This window comes from Leuresthes tenuis, unplaced genomic scaffold (assembly GCF_036924035.1).
Source record: "Leuresthes tenuis unplaced genomic scaffold, fLeuTen1.0.hap1 SCAF_14, whole genome shotgun sequence".
In the NCBI taxonomy this organism is placed as follows: Eukaryota; Metazoa; Chordata; class Actinopteri; order Atheriniformes; family Atherinopsidae; genus Leuresthes; species Leuresthes tenuis.
In genome coordinates, this window is record NW_027325368.1 from 6,342,575 (window position 1) to 6,363,198 (window position 20,624).

General features: G+C 41.4%; 1 protein-coding gene across 1 annotated transcript; it reads right to left on the minus strand.

Annotated features, from left to right (window-relative positions):
• Nucleotides 1–1,869: 1,869 nt before the first annotated feature.
• Nucleotides 1,870–16,902, minus strand: LOC140269411 (junctional cadherin 5-associated protein). The gene is made up of 4 exons (XM_072364477.1): nt 16,811–16,902; nt 11,073–11,505; nt 5,173–9,047; nt 1,870–4,949 (listed from the first exon to the last, which is right to left on the minus strand). Exons 2-4 carry the CDS (start codon nt 11,396–11,398, stop codon nt 4,915–4,917), a joined length of 4,236 nt encoding a protein of 1,411 aa, XP_072220578.1. The 5' UTR covers nt 11,399–11,505; nt 16,811–16,902; the 3' UTR covers nt 1,870–4,914.
• Between the last annotated feature and the right edge of the window lie 3,722 nt (nt 16,903–20,624).

Below are 20,624 nucleotides of genomic sequence, written 5' to 3' on the forward strand. Positions count from 1 at the left end.
AAGGTCTTTTCTTTTTAGTGTGATCCACTTCTGGACCTCTTGGTCGCTTCTTCGGGTTCTCCGCCATGTTGCTTCGAGCAGCGCTCCTCCCGCCTCCCTTCTTGTTGTCTGGTAAAACCAAGAAGAATGCGTTATTTCCAGTGCGCCAGCGCGGGGATGTCGCCCCACGACACCCAAACACAAAAAGAAGAAATACTGAATGATCTCCTCTTGTAGTGGCTTGGGTGAAAAGGATATTTATAGACACCGCAGCTTTAAATTAGCTCATAAATAGTAGTTATTTTGATGTATGTTATCTTAATTAGTTCATGACAGTTAGCAAGTCTGGAGCTCAGTCACCCAAGTACATTGATAACAATAAACTTGCTTTGTATAGTGAAGCAGACTATCCATAAAGATGTTAAAGTATCATTATAGATTAAATCAATAAAGAGGCAACACCAAGTGATTTTGACTTTTTAAAACCTTAGTAATAACTTCCATAATGGTAATCAGGTTTGTCAATATAGATAAGCTTTCAGCAACTTAAAGTTCACTGATGTTTGGAAGCTGATGTATTTTTTTATTTTAGGCCTAAACACTGAGAAGTGCTTAAAAGTGATGGTACCTGCTTCGAAAATTGGAAGAAGGAGATACAGCTTTTTAATCTATAGAACACTTTTCCTCTGGGACTCTAGTGTAAGTAGATAATTACACTGTTAGATAATTGTTTCATAAACAGGTTTTATTGATTCCTTTGTTGCTTTCAGCAGCTGAATGGTGTGGACATGATTCCATGTGAGGCTATTACATTTGGAAGATTTTACTTTGACGCCACTAAATGTGACCAAAAGAGCTGTCAATGCATGGGTCTCTAATCTCTCTTGATAATTTGACCAATAAAGGACCCTTCCTCAAATCTGGATGTCAACCCTCAAATGAAAGCATACATTCTGTGCCTTTGGCCTATATTTATTTCATGGTATAATATAATTTGATACGGTTATGGCAAACAGCTAAAACAACTGAATTCATTTTTGTGTTCAGATATTTCCAGGTCTAACTATGTTATTGAACTCCACTCTGCATGTTGTCATTCATTAATGTAGTCATTGCCTTTACAGGCACACAATTTATCTACACGTACATTATGCAACCCATATCCCTTTGCATGTTCACTCTCCTCTGTCTCAGCCCACCTTCCATGTCAGGCACTCGCCAAAATGTTGATGAACAGTGGTGACAGGACAGCTTACCTACTGAATAAGAATCACATAGGAGAGGCTTCTAATCCGACTTTTTCCTCTGCTTGTAGAAAAAGATGGCATACAGAGGAATGTGAGGAGGATGGATGCTCTCCAAAACCTCAGAGAGCATGCTGGGAGGTTTTTACAAGGTTCAGCACAAGTATTGTCTTTGCCAACGCTTTGATCCAGCAAGTGGAGCTCAGTGTGACAGTCTGGCAGGGTAATTGGGCTGAAATTGCCAGTACACAAGTGTACATATGTGAAAAGACACACATATTTGTGCGCATAAGCTCTGTTCCTGTTGCATTAACATCGTCCAAACAGTAAACGTCATCTGTAAAATGAATCAAGGTCTGTGCTTTGACAGTTATGAGACCTGTTAATTGTTATTTTTGTCTTTTGTTTTATGTTCTTCCTTCATCATTCTGTACATATTAGACTTAGATAAAAAAGCATCACATACAGTTATCCACAGCAGAAATGCCTTGATGCATCAAGTATATGAGGGAGCAATTGATCACAAACACAATTTTCATGCAAAGAGTTTATTTATGAATCAGACTGCAGTATAATACAACAGTAGCACAATCATGTGACTATGGATTATGCTTGTATTTATAGATACAAAGATAAAGGCATGTCCTAAAAGAAAAGAAATGAATGAGTTTTCTTTTGATTTACTCTAAAAATAGCTTTTAAATACTTGGCATAGTTTTCTAAATGAAATTATGAAACATAATGTTTTGCCCACTGGATTTACTATTGGAGTACCAAATGCAAATATACTTTATGAAAAACATTTTTTTTCCTCCTCTCTCTTGCATTTCATGCAAGGAAGAAAAAAAGATGTCCGTGAGTACAAAAAGCACTTAAATCTCATATGAAAATAGAAAATATTACAAGTGTGCATAATCACTTCGAGTTTGCACATAACCTGCAGTACAAAAAGTCAGATTACACTATGTTCAAGTGTACCTGACATGCCAATTATTGGGGGGCGGGGGCGTGTATGTACTGAAATAGCAATTCAAATGTTGTTAGGGGCAGTTTACGCACAAGGCCGAGGCACGGCCTTTCAGGGTTCAAAATGAATTGAAGATGAGATGTGTTGGTAATCATGGGCGAGCCAGCTTGTCCTCCCTGTGATGCTGACTATGGGCTTGTCTTCAATCACTTAATCTCATCCTGTACTTTTTTTTCAATAATTATCCTTCTAGTATTATTTTGATTTCACAGTTTTTTGTTTAATGTTCCAGTGATCCAGACAACCAGCACGAAGAGCAGAAAGGATCCACAATGCTACTGTGCTCCTCCAGCCAGAGGAGTTGCAGGACAGCAAATTGTTTGTAAAAACCTAAGGTATGAAACAGTGCTTAGTACGTTAATATTTGGCATTTTCTGGAGTAAAATGTAATGCACACATAATAAGGCGACATGAGTAGTCCAAATTTACAAGAAATGTTTTAAATACCGAGAACAGTTCTGAGTTGATAAAATGCTACAGCTGTAAAATGCTACATAACAATTAAGTGAAACTTGATGATTGACTAAACAGTGATGGAGTCCTAGAGTTATGTTGTAAATATGTTACACCAATGCAACAGTGATGATGTAGAAAAACCACATAACTGCAAACTCTTTTTTTTGAAAATCATTATTTAGGTTTTGAATTAAATTCTGAAATGTATCACTAACATTTTGTTTCTTTTTTTTACCTTCTGGTTTGCAGATATGTGGCCTGAAACAGCAAACAGCATCGAATCCTGTAGTGCAATAAGTGTTGGTGACAGCAGAACATTTTACACAAAAAATGAACACGCCGTGAAATGACAGAAACGGAGAAAGAAAGGAAGGAGTTAGGAGAAAGAGGGAAATGAGGAAGGGTGGGAGGAAAGAAAAGAAAAAAATCCAAAGTTTATTTCTTAACGTGTTTTGAGGAACGACAACATAACAATACATGAACTGGAAGACATACAAAGACAAAGATAAGACACAGGTCTTGTTTGACCACCGACATAGGAAATACAGCTTAGATGGGTTGATATCACAAGGAGCGTCCAACACTGACTCTGTTAGCGTATGAAAAAGCACTATCAAATAGGAAATCATGGCACAATCAGAAAGTTTCCATCCTGTCAGCTCTCGCAGTGGTGAACCCTATCGCTCTCTGAAACCGAATCGTGTGTTCAAGGCACACCACAGGGTCACTCCTTCTTATATCACTCTGATAAATATTAAAGCACTAGAAAATTATGTATATTCTCAATATGATACTATACACAGATATGATACTTTCAGTTTGATATAAGTGTGGAGAAATAAAATTTCATGGTTAAATACAAAATTTCTCTTAAAATATTTAAAATATACTTTATTTTGTACATTATGCAAACTGATTAACAATTTGATGATAACAAAAATAAATACTCAGTGAAATGTTTTTTTTTTTTAACGACACAAATGTATGACGGTAGATATATTTATCATGAAGTAAAGCACCCACCCTATGTTAAGCGCCCATATACCCTGACACGATTCCATTTCCCTGTAATATGATCTGAATGACATGTTCACATTAAGACTTCTGACAATGGTTCCTACAGGTAGCTCCACTACACCACTGGGCTGTTAATACAACAATATTGCTCTACATATCTTCTTTTTTTTCCTAAATCCCTAAATCCATCATTATGTTCATCAAAGTTACTAACCGCCACTTCAACTCAATCTGTGCCTTTCTTGCTTCTGAAATTAACTGGAAATTTGAGCTTTACATTGAATTGATCAGGGATTAATCAGAGACTTCACCTGATTGAACCAGGAATTAAGCATGTGGTTAAAAAAGGCAACACTTCCTCTCCTGCATGGAACCAATGTATCGTACAATAGGTCACTGATCTATCATGTCAAGTGGTACAGAGTCACTCTTCACTGAAGAGATCTATGGGTTATGGTTGCAGTGTGTACAAAAGCAATGAGAGAGGGCACAATGTCATTAAATCTTTAAAAAAGAAAGGCGCATTTATCTCTTCTGAAAATCAAAACAGTTCTTTAGCCAAAGACAGTGATGTCCAGTTGTCAAACAGCTGTTGCCTTACCACAATCAGAGAAGCAGTTTATTTTGGTGTAGTTTAAATGCAACAAAAAAGGTTTGTGAAATTAACCCTTCTATGTCTCTGTTAGCGTCAACAAAAACACTTACATTCATATCCGAAACTACTCCCTCATAAACAAACAGATTTGCTCAGAATGCGAAAAATGTTTTCGCAATGGACAATTCAGAAGCTCCAGAATGCGCGACAGAATTGCATAATGTCTGCCAATGAGAAAAGCTTAGGGAGGATAGAAGAGAAAGGACAAGCCGCTACAAGAAGACTAATTAGTAGAAACCCTATAAGAGAATGGGACTGGGTATGGAGGACAGATGGGGAGGTGGGAAGTCAGTTTGGGAAGGCTGGGGAGGGATTTGGGGTGGAAGTTGCCCCACAGGTTAATAGGGCACCTCCCATTGGCAGTGGAACAGCACTCTTAGTAGTCAATGCAGCGCCGAGGGTGAAGGTGTACACAATGCTCTTGTCGGACAAGAAGGCCATTTCAGTGTCAAGATGAGATGAAGGCATTCTAGTAGGCAGCCAGGTCACAGTGTTGGAGCTTAAAACCTCAGATGGAGATGATGGACGCAGTTTTCCTACACTGTCTCCCCTCGGCTGGGATCATTGGATTCTGGGAAGAAAAATATTAATTTACAAAAGGTTGTCTTTATCTTATTTAGTCCTGTCTCATCCATCTAAACTATCAAAATTTAAGAAAGAAAAGTAGTTGGGTGAACATAATTTGTCACAGTCAAATTCATTCTTTTATTCAAGAAACATACACAACAGTGATATTTATGATGGATTCTAATTTGCTGGCTAGGGTAAAAGACTTCTGATATTTCTATTCTCACCTGAGAGAGATGACTTCTGCTCATCTTGCAACACTGCCTCCTCAGCGACTTGCTGTGAATGAGTGACCTCTTGATTGTTGTCATTGTCCTTCTGAGGTTCTAGCTGGAGCTCCTCCACTTGTTCTTCCTTGCTCTCCCCCTCTGTCTCCCCCTCCCCAGAGTCAGTACTCCTGATGCTCAGGCGTCTCACACGACATATGACGTCCACCTCTCTCATCCTGGCCAGTCGCTCAACTGCCACCCTACCTGGAGAAATAGCCAGCTTGTTCTGCAATGCCTCGATTCGATTGGACGGACCCTTGGTCTTCCTTTCCCCCTCCAAGCTAAGCGATAATCTTCGGTCAAGGTTTGGAGGAACTGAAAGTGGCAGTCTGTCTGGTGGAAACTCGGGTAACCCTGGATGGTCTCGCCCCAGAGTTCCTAAACCAAGCCGATGCTCTGGGAGAGCAAATGGTTTCTTCTCTTGCTCCTGCTTGTCATCGGGCATTGCTTTGTCATGCCCATCACTTTTCACTTCAGCTGTCTGTTTGTCTCCACTGCCTTCAGGTGGTTCTCCTGTCATGGCTTTCTTGTCTTCTAATTCTGCTTCTTTAGCTACATTTTCAACACTCTGTTCCTCTGTGACTTGGGAGTCTGAAGGCAGATCAGTTGGTAATATTGTTGTGGATGCAGAGGAAAGATCCCCAGTATCTCCATTTGCTGGTATGCCCGCAGCAGGATTAACGGTGCATGAACTGTTTGAGTTTTCTGCCTGAGCATCGCCTGCTTTTTCACAGTCTCCCTCTTGTGTCAGTGAATGCTGCTCCTGTGTTTCGGCAAGTAGGTCAGACCCTGATTGATTCAAAGTTGAGTCAGTTGGCTCTTCAGTTTTTGAATCTTCTGCTGGACTTTCTAATGCAGCACATTGTGGTGGACTGCCATTTTGATTGGCTGAGCTGTCTGAGCTATTCTCCTCATGAAGCGGAGGCAATGCACCCTGTCTCATCTGGTTCTCAAGCTCTCTTTTACAAATAGGGCATTCGTCCTCAGATTCAGCACTGAGATCTTGAGGAGTCTCCGTGTCACTAGGTCTGGAGTGGCCCGCAGACCCTCTGTTCACATCAGCCGGGTCTTTAGACTGACGCAAAGTCTGGCATATGTCCTCATAATCTGGAGGACTGGTGAGTGTAGAGGCATCTTGCATGGGCTGTCTATCTGCCCACGGCACCTCAGCTGCAGTAGTGTGCGTTGTTGGACTGAAGTCACAAAGTGGTGTCTCAATAGGCTCGTCTGGCAGGTCTAGTTTCACTGTCCTGCCATCGTTGCTCCTTCTACGTGAAAGATGTGCAACAACCCTGTATTCTCTGAAGCCTGTCTCACGAGGTGGGACTGGCAGCTCTTCTCTAAGCTGCTTGCTGAAGGTTACTGACTTTGTTGCAGGCCTCGAAAAGGCGCTCTTTACTTCTCTGTATTCTGGGTCAACAGACCAGCTTACTGCACTGCGCCTAAGGCTGCTGGGCTTGTTGAGAGGTTCGGATGTCAGCCGGATTTTAATACGCTCAGGAATTTGAACTGAACCATTTGGGACTTTATTGCTGGCAGTGCCTAGCTCTAAGATGTCTTTGTAGGCCTCGTTTAAGTCCTCTATACACTTGTCAACACTGGGCTGTTTGCTGATCTGCTGCTGCTGTTGCTCTTGGACTTCTTTTTTGATGGTCTCCAGTTCTTTGACAGCATCCCATGGTCGCTGCGTAGTTGGTTTCAGCAATAATTGTTCAAATTCTTCCTTCCCAGTGTTTACTGCTGGTTTGGTCTCCTCCACATTTCCTGAGGGTGGTACTGCTGGCTGTTGAGCTGTGCTCTTGTTCAGCTGGCTGGAGAAGGTGGAGGTCAGAGAGAAGGCGCTGTTACTTGATAGTTTTAGGCTCTTCACTCCCTTTATCGGAAAACTGAAGGCAGTGCCCAATACACCACTGTTATCAGGAGCAACTTCAGTATCAGGAGGAACAGGGTCTTGTTGTGCTTCCTTGTTTTCAGGGGTGGGTTTTCGGGCCTCTGGGCTAGTTTGTGTCTCCTGATCTCGATACTGGTTTGCAGGCCAGGATCCAGACAACTTCAGCTCCTTGTAATGATTTATCTTAGGTGGCCTACAGGATAATTTTTTAAACATTTTGCTGCTCGCTCTACTGCTAGCTTTGCTGCTCGCTATGCTACCCGTTAGAGCTTGCAGCTCAGCTTCAGCTGAAGATGTGCTTTGGAGACTTTGGTTTGTTAAATGGCCAGTTTTGTTGTCACTCGGACTGCCTGTTGGATCTGGTGACTTTTCATTGTTGTTATTCTGATCGCGGATTGTCCCACTGAGCTGTGGAGTAACAGGGACAGACACCAAACAAAATATTGTTTCACTAAGTCTCTTTTTCAGATTCTTGGTTTTGTCTTTCTCAGGTGGTTCAGGTGGTTCCACCTTCTTTACCTCTGTCACAGTTTCAGAAACACCCTGATCGGCCGGCTTACATGGAGGTGGTGGTGGTTTACCGAGAATAGATGAAGGAAGAAATTGACTACGGTTTTGTTCAGAACCTACACTGTCACTTTTTTTGTTTATACCCCTGTTGCACCATCGATTACTGCTGTCGTTGTCATTGAGAGCTGTTTTACGGGTTTCAGTATTGAGAGCTGCCCCCTGTTGGGGAGGAAAGGCACTATCATGTGTAGATTGTCCTAAAGTCTTAGCGGGCGGTGTCTCTTTGTTGATGTTACGGATCTTGTCTGTGTCAGTGAGAGAAGTTCCGCTAGGCCCTCCTGAGATTTGCTTTACTCTTGGGTCTTCAGTGGGTAATTGACGAGCATGACCTGGTTGTTCTTCAAGTCCAGAATGTACCTGTTTTCTATAGGATGCACTGCGCTCTCCATAATTTTCCAACCATGAACCACTTCCTTGTCTGGAAAACCACCTTCCAGGATCTGAACTGGGCATCTGAAAAGCTTCTGCCCTCCATCTTAAATTTGCCATTTCATTGCGGTTGATTGAAACTCCTCTTGGGGGTGGGGCTCTTTTATAAGAGGGAGGTGGTATGTAGCCAGGGGGCTCCATTCCAGTGATGGCAGAGTGTTGTGCGAAATAGTCTTGTCTCAGCTCCCCACCCCTTGGATAATAGATAGATCTATCTTTTTGTTTGGCACCCTGGTCTATAGCAAGCATTTCTGCGCTACCCCTAGTCTGCTGGTGAATCTCATATGATGGAGGCTTTAAAGGCCTGCTGAACCTGGGCTTTGGTAAAAGTGCAACATGGCTGCTTGGCCCAACATTCCTACCCCACCGGTCCCTACCACCACCATAGACATACCTACTATAGGGCCCAGAGAAAACAGTGCTGTTTAATCTCTGTCTATCAGGTAGACTAGGTCTTGATGGAATAAGCTCTCTGCTGCCATTTCCATCAGGTGACAAAACCCTGGGGAGCGACTGAGACTTTGCTTTCGCTCTAGGGTGAAAAAAACCCTCAGGTGTCCTCAGGCGGTACTGGCCCTTTGCCCACCTTTCCCCATCCCCATCCGACAACTGCCTTCCCAGACCCACAGCAGGCCTCCACTCTTCTGTACCAAGACTTTGGCACTTCCTCTCCCCTGTCACCCTTAGCTGACCAGGGCCTGCATCTGGGTCCCTTAACCAGGAAATGTCCTCCCATAGCTGCTGCGCTTGCCTCTCTGCCCTGTATTCCTCTGCTGTGATCAGGGCCTGTGGCCTCCATGCTCCAGCAGAGGCCCTTAGCTCCCTGCCATCAGCATAGTCCAGAAGGATGCTGAAGTCCTGGCCTCGCCTCCGCCAGTAGGAAATATCTCTGTCGTCATGGCTCAGAGGCTCTGAATAAGTCAAACTCGGAACATCGTAGAACCTATAACGATAGAAAGATCAGTTGATAAGACAGCTGTAATTGTAACAAGAAGAGAATCAAGTGGATGAGATCTAGTTTGACTCTTATAAGGTATTCACAAAACAAATTCTATCACAATTTGTAACATCTCAGTTTTTCTGATAAAATATTTATTTCATCTTAACTTTCCAGGAAAACTTGGTTTAATAAGATATACCCGGGCAATCTAGCAGCCATCTAAATCGATATAATAAAGGAACACCAGTCTTTAATCATTGTTAAACATTAAAAGTGACATGTTCACATTAGACCAAAGCAAGTGTTTTGGCTTTGGCAGTACTGCCTTTCCAACACAACTTAATCAAGGAGAGCCAGCACATATGAGACAGAAGTGCTTAAGTCAGCGGCTCCAAAGTCCCTTGAAGACACCATGAAATTGTGATGCTACTGCATTATGATCTGCATATTAAATTGTGCTGACCTTATCTTGGAAGCTGGTCATCTGGCCAGCGACTGTAGCTCTTAAAGTCTCGGCAAAGACATCCCATTATCTTATCTGATGTAAAAGCAAAAGTGCCTCTATGCCTCTGTTTATTTTAACATATAGTTTATGGTACCCCTTAGAAAAAACTGCATTACCTACAAACAGACAATAAAAAACACATCCAATAAAAACAGAATTTTTTAAATCTGTTTTACTATGTAACAACCAGGTATTTCAGGTAAAAAAAAAACAAAAAAAACAGGCCCCTTATGAGTGTTACCAGCTAATATGAAATATCTGATGCTTTACTGTAAATTAAAAAATGCTTGATTTAACTAATATAAAATGGCAGCTATGTGACAAGTCCCTGTTGGCAGGTCCAAAACAGCAGCATAGCGGGATGAAGCAATGCTGCATGGAGATGGTTTTAGTTATGGCTCCATATTTATTTTGCAGTTTAAGGAAATTGCTTTCATGCATGCTGCACTGCCAGTCTTATTTTAGATCTAAAAGGTCACTTCTTTTTGTTAGCAAGGTTGATTTTGTTCAGTTAAAATTAAAAGTTAAAATTTTCTGCTTCTGTCCAGTAATCCTGACGATTTTGTTTTTGTGTTTGAGCAGAACAAAATGCTGCCACATCCATGAGCACCACCAGGTCAACAGTCACATCCAAGCAGGTTTAAGCCATCCTAATAACATTCTGTTATAAACAGGCATGGAAAATGCTTGTTGAAAATCAAACATAATCGTCATATCTTCCAGAGTATATCAGCAATTTACAAAACAGCCTGAAATGGCAGGCTATTTGGAGTTTGATCAGAAGAAAAAAAACATCCAACAATGAAATAAAAAGACATATCAGAACATAATTTTCTAAAATATCCAAGATTCTAAATTATAAAACAGAAACTGAAAAAAAAAGATTGATTTTTAAAGAGCTCCACCTGATATCCGCACTGCACTAAAGCACTGTTAGTCTCTGTAGTCATGCATTTAAGCAGCAAAGTCAGTGGATCATCCTCAGCAGCATATGCTACTGTATGGTTAAGGGGAGCTGCGCTGTGCACACTTGCCCAGCAACATGCTTACATCACAGAGCACGTGCTGGGCGTGATTCAGTGTGCCAGTGTTTACAGTGGAGTGATTACGCGCCTGTCTTGAGGCATGTTCAGTCCTCCTCAGTTTGCTCACTGTCTAGTGCTGCTGTTTACATCTGCCTGCCTGGTCTAGGCTGGGGAGACGATACCAGGGCATGGGTGGGCACCACAGAGACACACACTATGTCGCTGTGCAGGCATGCAAACAACCCAAATGAGTGCCAGGGCACCTTTCACATTTCCTCATATTTCAGCATATGATATGTCAGTGGTGCTGCTGCAGCCACACTGTTCTGCAGCTCTGTAAGGAGGGGAAGAGAGGAGAAGGGGAAAAAAAAACCCTGCGCAGTGCAGACTCAGTTTTGCATGCAATACTGAAAGGCCCAAGTGAGGAGAGGGGAGAGGAAAGAAGAGAAGGTAAAGGGGTGCTGGGGGGGTCGCAAAAGAGAGGGAAAAAACACTCACCCGCTATCTGTGGCGAGAGAATCACCCAAGGGCTGAGCGTCACCTAGGATACCAATACCAGCTTCTTTTCTCCTTTGGTTCCTTTCCCCGCTTTCGTTGTCGATGGCGAAGTAGCCCTTCACCAGTGCCTGCCTGCTGCCGTAGATGCCTGTGATAGTTGCCCCCCTTTCCGCCTCATAGCCATTCAGTGTCCCCCGGCCGCCCCTGTTGTCCACAAGTTCACGCTGGCAATCAGCAGGGCGCTTGTCATAAGGCGTGGCAGACGGAGGGCCGCTCTTGGGCAATTTGTATCCGTGCGAAATGAGGAGGTCCTCCACACTGTACATGGTGGTGTCTCTCTCACTTCAGGGCGGGAGGGCAAAGGTGGGTGTGTTGCCTTATGCGCAGTGCTGCCGGTGGAAGCTGGAGCACGGTTGCTCAGCAGAGGCCATCACTAAGGAGAGAACAAGGAGGTAACATGTAACAGCATGCACCTAAATCGAATGTGTGTTCGCCTGTGATAAAGAACTTCAGCTGATCTCTGACCACTTGCTCAACCTGTGCTTAAAATAAATCAAACATCAATGTGTCTCAAAGCAGAAATCTTGAAAATACTAATTCTAAAGGTTGATACTGACTAATTTAAGGCCTCATCTGTTTTATTTTTACAGTTTATTTTTATATAAAGTGGAGAATTCTCTTATGAGTCAGGAAACCAGTTATGTTTTTATCAGCTTCACTTTGTGTCCCTCCTAAAGACTTTCTAAGGTGTCTAAAATAATTGTTTATTGTACAGTAATTCAATAAATGAGAGTTGTTCTCAAGCCATTAAATCACTGCCTAAACAATGATTTCCTTGCCCTCTTTGTGACAGCAGAAGAGATACAAATTTTGATTTAACCTCAACACAAGCAGGTTACACCTGGAAAATTCATCATCGGGCATGACAAGCACTCATAGCGGCATCTGGAGCGATATTAAATGCAGTTCTTCCTCTTATAACCGACCTACATTAAAATAAAGATCAACTTAAGGCAAGACTCCAAATAAAAAGTCTTTGAAGAATTATCGACAGGTGGAGTTGCAGCATTTTATTTGACTTTATGGTAACTTAATACTGCTGCAATCAATCATTATTTCGTATGTCTTATCAGCTTTAGAAAAGATGGCACATTTACAACATGTAATTAAAGTGACTAAAATCCTCGTTCGTAAAGTCTAGTTGAAAGGGGAAGTCTAACTTGTGGTTTTAACAAACAACATAATGAACATCACATCCATGTGAAAAGAACAAAAATCTGAATAAAAGGTAGAATGAACTATATGAATCCTAATTACTTCATGTCATCATCCCACTCTAACATGGTTCCTAATTCAATAACTTTGTTAATAATCACTCCTCATTGATCCTTCTGATAATCTGCAGGAAGAATCCAATGGGCACCTATTTGTTTTATTTTCTGTGCAATAAAAACTTAAACAACCAGAAGCAACCAAATTAAAAGTTTTCAGGCCATCACATAAGACGTGAGCATTTCTAAAGCTCAGAAACCAAACAATGCTTTTGGGGTTTTTTCAACTCTGTCAGGCTGCCGTGACGCTTTTCTTGCTTACTTTGTAAAAAGCGGATCACTTTAAGATGTTTTGGGTTGCATTTTATCCTCAAACTCATTTTTTATTTTATTTTATTTGCAATCAATCCAGTGAATGTTGTTTATTTATTACTTGATTATTTATTGGATGTGTGAAATGGTAGAAAGATGGTCACGTCTTTTAAGCACAAGAAGATGTTGTAACATTATCCGCTGAATTCAGTCTAACCTCTGAGGTAACATATTTACCATCACGTGAGATTAAAAACGCAGCCTGTCTGTGCAGTTTAGAGATGGAAAAATGTCTGAAACAATTCCCTCTTAATTCCTTCTTCCTTAAAGTTTATGTTGATTAACAGATTGATGTCAGAATCGTGGTTTCATGACCACTCAGTCCCTGTTCGTGTGCTTTCATGTGAATGCACCAGCAGACCTGCCTGTCATATATAATAATTAGAGGCTATAACAGCCTGAGATGACAGTGAATGTATTACAAAATAGTAACACGCTGATCAAAAGCTTTGCACAAGTAGCATTTTGGCTCATCATGTTGAGGCTTAAATGGCGGATTTGTTTCCATTTTCTGTAATGCAGGTGTCACTTTAGGGATGCTGAATCCAGGACATTTGCTTTAGAACAGACTTGCGTTACAAAAACTCATTCAAAGTTTTGGACATTTTGTTCGGACTAATGAAACATTTAAAATTATTTTGTCACCTTAAGCTCTGCTAATGATTGATGATTAATGAGGTCTAGATGGAAGTCATGGGATAAAACCTTAAAGTAACTGGATGTGATTCAAAGTTTGGCAGATAGATTAATATCTGGTACCGAAGATTAGACAGACAAGGCTGCAGTAAACACATGTCCATGTGTTTTTATATTAGTGATCTTGGATTATCTTAGAAGATAGTAAAAGTCAAAGCTCTACTCTTTTCTACACAAAAAACATTCTTCATCTATAATATTAAGAATATATTGCTATCTCAAAAGACTATAAATTGTAATAATCCTTGTTTTTTTGTTGTTTCTTGGTGGAAGCTCATATGTTTTCATGTGATCATACAGAGTCTTTGCATCAGAGGATGGTTCATCATACTTATATACAGCAGCATAAATGGACAGAAATCAGACTTTTGTTCACAAGAATTGATGTCATCAACACATCTGTTCTGTTGTTTTCTTGTTTCATCAGAGTTAAAGCAGCAACTTGACACTGGTTTGTCTTTTACTGTGACACATCAGTAATTAACTACGTTATTGTATTTTGGGTTACAATATATGACAGTAAGTCTCGTGTAAATTTTGAATTACCATCAGTCAATGATGAATAAATTATGCTTTTGAAGATATCTTTTAAAAAATGTAATCCAAATAAAATTCTAAAAGGTCAAACAACATTTTTGGGGGGCGTTACACTTAAGAAAAACCACAAAAATCACCGGCATAGCACTATGAGTAATCTGATTAGTACATTTCCAGTTCAGTATCATCATTAACATTAGTGAATTCAATGTACTAACATTACTGTTAGCATTCTTTGGCTTGAAGCCAGGAAGGTGGCAGATAAATCTCCAAAGAATGAAGTTTCCTCAGCAAGTTATTTCTGCTTTTCAATTCCAAACTCCCTTCGGATGGTCATCAATCCAGAACCCCACTAAAGTCACGATGTCAGTCAGCGAGAGTGGGTGGGGTCTACTTGTCAGATAATACTGTTTTATGCTGATGAATTACAGTTATCTACTGTTAATTTATGTGCGAGCGATGTAAATATAACTGTATATACCATCAATATGAAATACAGCTGGAAACTGCAGTAAATTAACCACAGTCTCTTACAGAGCTTTGTGCTTGTTTTGTTCCAGCAATACTTGAAAACAAATTCAATTAATTTGACAAAGACAAGCAGAAAATCCCTCATGTCTGGAAAGTTAGAACCAGCAAAGATTTGGCTTTTTTCTTTTGCATGAAAATAAGTATCTGATCACAGAGAGGAAGATCTATAAGTTACAGTTTTACTGTGGCCCATAAATTATTTTCACCTTTATTGATCTAACTCATAAACAGAGTCATTTTTGCAGCTCCAAACTGGATTATTCCTTTTTAAAAAGTCCACTTAAAACCAAATAACCTCCAGGATTATATGTGCTCATACACATTAGGAACTCAGAGCTACTACCGTATTGCATTGAAATGTTTTGCAAAATTCTGCCGTCTCCTCGTGACCTTAGAGTGACCTTAACTTTTCTCACTTCATAACTTTCTCCACTTTGCAGTTCAGAGTTTTTCCTGGTGCGAGAGTTCATACTGCATGATTCACTGCAACACTTCAGATCAGGGCTCAGCCTTCAGTTTGGAGATAATTAATGCCGTCCAGATGTATATGAAGCTCAGCAGAAAATCTCCACTGACCATGTTTTCAAGGACAACACGTGTGAAAATGGATTAGCCGGTTTAAAAACGCCACTGTAACTCCACTGACCAGACGAGCTGTGCCTAAATTAACGCTAAAAATCATCAAGCGTCCTGAAATTAAGGCTTCTGGATATGTGAGTCCACCAACTATTCCTGACTTTCCAAGTGGAGCGAACAGGCAGCTCGGCAAATGCAGCACAAAAATAAACAAATAAAACACAATAAGAATATTCACGAATGGGGCTTTTTGGATCAGCCAAATCCGGAATCAGCAATAATTACTGATAGTTTACTAAAAGTAGCTTGTTTAACACAACGATTTATCAGAGGCAGGCAGACACACAGTGGCTCCTTTTTGACAAGGTCATAGCTTTGATTGCAGTGGAAATATGGCACATGAGCCTTTTTTGCATAGCAACAACACAAATACAATTAGCAATGACTAAACAACCATTTTTTTTTACATTCACATGACTAAAATGGAGAAGGGTGTGAAAGTTTTCTGAATGAGGAGAACAAACAATAAGGCCAGTTGATGTACAAAGTTGCTGTTCAAGTCATTCATAAGCTGATAATTACTGCAATTACGAGTTGAGTCATTTTCTGCTTCAGTTTTCCTTTGAGGTGCAACTTTCCTGCACAGCCTTAAAGCACCACTCCAAATTGGAGACTGAGCATGAATGAGTCAAAATTTACTTTTAACTTTTAAAAATGTTGTTTTATTGATTTCAACCCATCCAAGGGAGGCCCCCGGGGCACAGCCAGGCCTAAAAGACTGCATGCACAGGTAGTGGCCACTGTAACACATCAGCACTGGCAGGCAGCACCACCCTAACTGCTAAGGGAGTGTACCTACATCTTACCTAGTGACAGGGAGAGCAGAGCGCCACGGATCAGGCTAATCATTGAAAAAAAAAAACTGCCTCTGCAAACTCATCCAAAACACAAGTTCAGCACGTTTTTTTTTCTAATCAAGCGCACTCACTGTGAACTAAGTCCATCACATTAACTGAAAAACATATTCCTCATCCTCATTTCCTCTGGTCAACTCACTATGAATGAATAATGATTTGAAATAGATCCGTTGTATCATAGCACAGTTATCAATAAAACATCACACTTGTGACTGTTACATTATGCATTATAGATACAGCATGACCTAGCCCTGCTATAGCCTGCTGCAGTGTTATAAGGCACAGCCTACATACAATTTTCAGCTATGATTTTTCAAATCAGCCTCCTGTACCTGCTTCAGGCAGTGCCGCAAGTCAGCGCCTACCAGAAGAGAGAGAAAAAAATCTCTACCTGCACGCACTGCAAGTTGAAAATATAGTCAGCGGTCATGTTTTGACGAAAGCCGCTTGGCCAAATCATAACCCCGCTGCTAATTTTCCCCGAGAAATGCACGCAGTCCAGTAGCGAGCGCGCATCCCCGCCTGGCCACCAGCAGCGGCTGCTCGGCGCTGATCTGTCGAAGGGCGAACATTTTGAGGTGTGTGCAAGTTGACGCGCCGCTAACGAGGAGGTTTTGCAGATGCGTCCTCGCTGACTGTGAGTGTTTACCAAGACCCGCTGCCCTGCGCTACCAGGGAGCCTACGTGAGCCACAAAAAATAAAAACAGACACAGCAACCCCTCCCTAGAAATCAGCCAGTGTCGGTGGAGATGGAGACAGCATGCAGCAAGAATGCCATAACATTTCAAAAAGAAAAAAAAAAAACGGATAAGGGCGTAGCAACAGAGAGACGCATACCTGGGAAGATGCTTGGCGCGGCCGTCGCAGTTCCCCTGCGCCCAGCTTCAGCGGCTGAGACTGAGAGCACTGCACAGAGCCTGATCCGAGCATGCCTATTGGTAGGCAGAGACGCGCTGGTTGCTGGCTGCCTGGACTGGGCTCTCCTCACTACAGCTGAGGTGGGGTGGGCTCCTCACATGCAGGCAGCAACAGAGAGGGATGTCAGAATGGTTTCTTCCAAACTGTTTCCCTTAACTTTCCTCTTTTTTTCATAGCAACAGTAATTTTTTCATTCAGTCTTGCACATTGACAGGAATGACAATCCCAGACATGTGGAGCAGCCTTTTCTCCATCACACATGTCTGGTATACTCAACCCTGACAGGTAAACACCTTATATATGTCTTCAAGAGAGGTCATCAGTGGTTGTATTCATTGCTGCATACATACTTTACATGTGTTTCTATTAGAAACTCACTTATCACCCATAAAGCTCTATAACATCAGCTATGCCCACCTTTTCTGTCCTGGGTTAAGTTTTAGATGTGCAGTAGCAAGTAGCGCCATACCCTTGGTGATGTTGGTGACTTCACTGTGTCCCTCCCCCCCTCCCATCCAATGCCAAGACAGCTTGGGTAATTAAATGTGCTGGGCTCAGGCCTTCCTGTGCCAGCTATGCCATGCAGCACTGAGGGATCCCACATTACGAGGAGTCATGGATCAACATTCATGTCCCACAGATTGAGAAGTACAGCTTCGGACAGCTCTGGACTTCACTGAATTTAAGTAATGATCTGTTTATGGAAGTGGTTTAACTGATATGTATGCACATCTGGGAGGCCCAGGCAAATTAAATATGGTACTAATAATGGATCCATGTCAGATTTATTGTTAAATAATCCATATTTTGTCACTTGGCACATGTGACAACTATAGATGCTGCATAATCTGAGAAATGAGAGGTGCTACATTCAGTTTATTCTGTCCTGGTGGATAACATACATGGAATCTGTTCAGAAAAGTTGCTCTGCAGTTCGGGTGACCATAAGTCACCAAAATGCCTTGACCCCTAACCGGCCTTATTCGAGAAGACTGTCATACAATCATCATTTCCTCAAAACTAAACTAAATCCTGATTGTCACCCCAGATTTATCCTGGGCCACGACTTCAACAAACATTTCAGTGTGAACGCTACACGTGGGCCTGAACCAGATTGTGTTTTGTCCTCGTAGACACATCCAATTAGGCTGACGCTGGAAGCAACCAGCCATCACTTCAGAGAGCTGCTTTTAAGTGATTTCACTGCTTTCTTGCATCAAAAGCACAGCACCATGCCCCTTACCAAGGATGTGTGCTTCTTATAGTTTAAACATGATTTCAAATGTATGTCCCTTCTGGTAAGGAGGACAATATTTCTCTCTGAGCATATAACCCTTCAAATTCTCAACATAATCCTGCAGCATCGTCAAGACCACTACACACATCACCACACATTACCTCGAATGAATAGGTAACACATGCAGGACACTCAAATCTGGCACTCACAGAACTATGCCTCCACTATTACTTATGAAAGTGGCTGCATTAGGAGTGTGTATGTGTTGAAATAGTAGAGTCAGGAGATGAACTGAACTGGGAACACTTTCTGCTTGTGGGATAAGTGAATCTTAACTCAGAGTCCAGGAAAAAGCTAGTGGACTGGCCCTGTGTTGAGATTATTCAAAGAATGGTCTGGATTTTCTGTGGGAGGCTGACATTTTACCCACTCAGCAGCACTTACTGTACGTTAAATCCGAAATGATGTAAACGAGGTGTAACTGTGAGCACATGCAATAAAAGACAGGGAGAGATTAGTCTTTATAATCCTTTCCAATACTAGACCCACTCATTACTTCTGTTTGAAATGTAGATGTGTTCTTGGCTTTTACCCATAAAGAGTCTGCAGGTTTTAAGTGAAATGAAATCCCATCGTTGGATAGATGGAAAATGACTTTGCCATAACAGTAGCCTCTTTTCAGTCCCTCCTGTGTGCTACACTGGGTGGTCTTACTCCTGTATCAGCTCTACTTCACACGGAGGGCTGACTGTAACTGGGTGTTGGGCTTTGCCTCTAATTTGCTGCTTTCAAAGTAATCGACAAAAGCCCTCAGAGTTACAGAAAGAGCTACAGGACAACTGGGAGAACCGAAGAGGCCTCTTCTTGTATCATAAGATGGATTGTGAACAAAGAGCTGTACTCGTATTCATGCCCAATGGATATATAAGGTTTGAGATTTAGTCTCCCAAACAGGTTTAGGTTTTGATTAAACCCATACAGTGATGTCAGCTATTGAGTTATAATTGGCCTTATTTCGCGGGCAGCTGTTACCAGGAGGTGAAAATCTCACTTACGATAGAAGTCATTGCACATGTGAGAGGTGTTGCTGCATGTTTTTACCATCAGCAGTACCACAGGAAAAAGGATCTATAGTTTTTTTTCTCAGACTCGATGAAGGCTTGTGACTTCAGGGTGTTGCAGTGGAGCCTTGAGGTTCGTGCATGACGGAAACAACCGTGAATATCAGCAATAAAAAGCAGAAGGAAAAGTAATCCTACCAGAACTAGAACTTCAAAAGATATTTGCTGCTACAGAAGTTAATTCATTTTCCTGAACGTGAAAACAAATCCAGTGATCATTTCGATTTGAGATCTTCAAATGCAGGTTTTAAACGGTCAAAGCTGATTTGTGCCAATGTTTTGGGTCCATTGAGTCTATTCACCTACGAGTTTTTTGCTTCCAGTGTTTGATTTGCTCCCTATGTGTACACATTTTCCATGGTTTTATTTGTTCCTTTCCACTAATGAGTTAAACTTAACTCTTTGATCCAGTCAAACTGGTCCACACCCCCTAATCAGTGCTTAAATCAGCTTCAGCTGCAGATTTCCAACTTGTGAAAAATCTGCCTTCCCAGTCTAATGTTAGGTTGGTGACCTTTTGTCGCCCTGCCTTGTGGGTTCCAGCTTTGTCCGACCCCTTAAGGGGGCTCCTGCCTCACCTCTGGTCACGCTGATCCATCCATCCATCCATCTATGATTTTACATTCTGGCGAATGTAGGAATTTGATAGGCACTCAGAAATTGTGCCCCTCACCAAGGCCAGTACCCTTTTGTCCAGGCTTTGCCATCCCATCTTTTTATGAAATGTAGCTTGTCAGTTATTACACAGTTTTGCAGGAAAGAGGGCTGAAAACTGCTTTACACAGTATCTGGCTCTTTATGGCCTCAATGCACCACTGCATTATCAACAATTTTGCCATTCTGCTCTTGGATGAATAAAAACTTTTCTCTGTGAACCACCAAACTCTCAGCTAAATAATGCTTAAATGTTCACTGCAGAGCCAGGTTATGATAATATGTGGGATACTGTTCACTTTACTCGTTGTGATTTGATTCGCTGCTGATACATAAATAACAATTAGAGCAGCTTTAACCAACGACACACACCACAGTGATTACCACTTTGTTTCAGGCTCTAATGTTCTTTTTCATCTAAGAGATTTTTTTTTGATCTTTCAATCAATTTGACATTGTATTTAGAGCTCTTTTATGCCCCATAATTTCCCATCAGAATAAATAGAACTTGTTTTTTTGTATTGGAAATTTTGGTAAAGTCTAAAAAGTTTGTTTTCAAAAGTGATTACTTCTGTCTATTAATCAAACTATTTTTAGAGTTTTTCTGTGCGGACTTTTTTTCACATCAGGAGAAACATTGATTTAGGCTCAGCAGGGATCATGCAAAACATTCAAAATCATTAAAATCATAATTACAACTTCAACTCTGGGGTGAACTGAA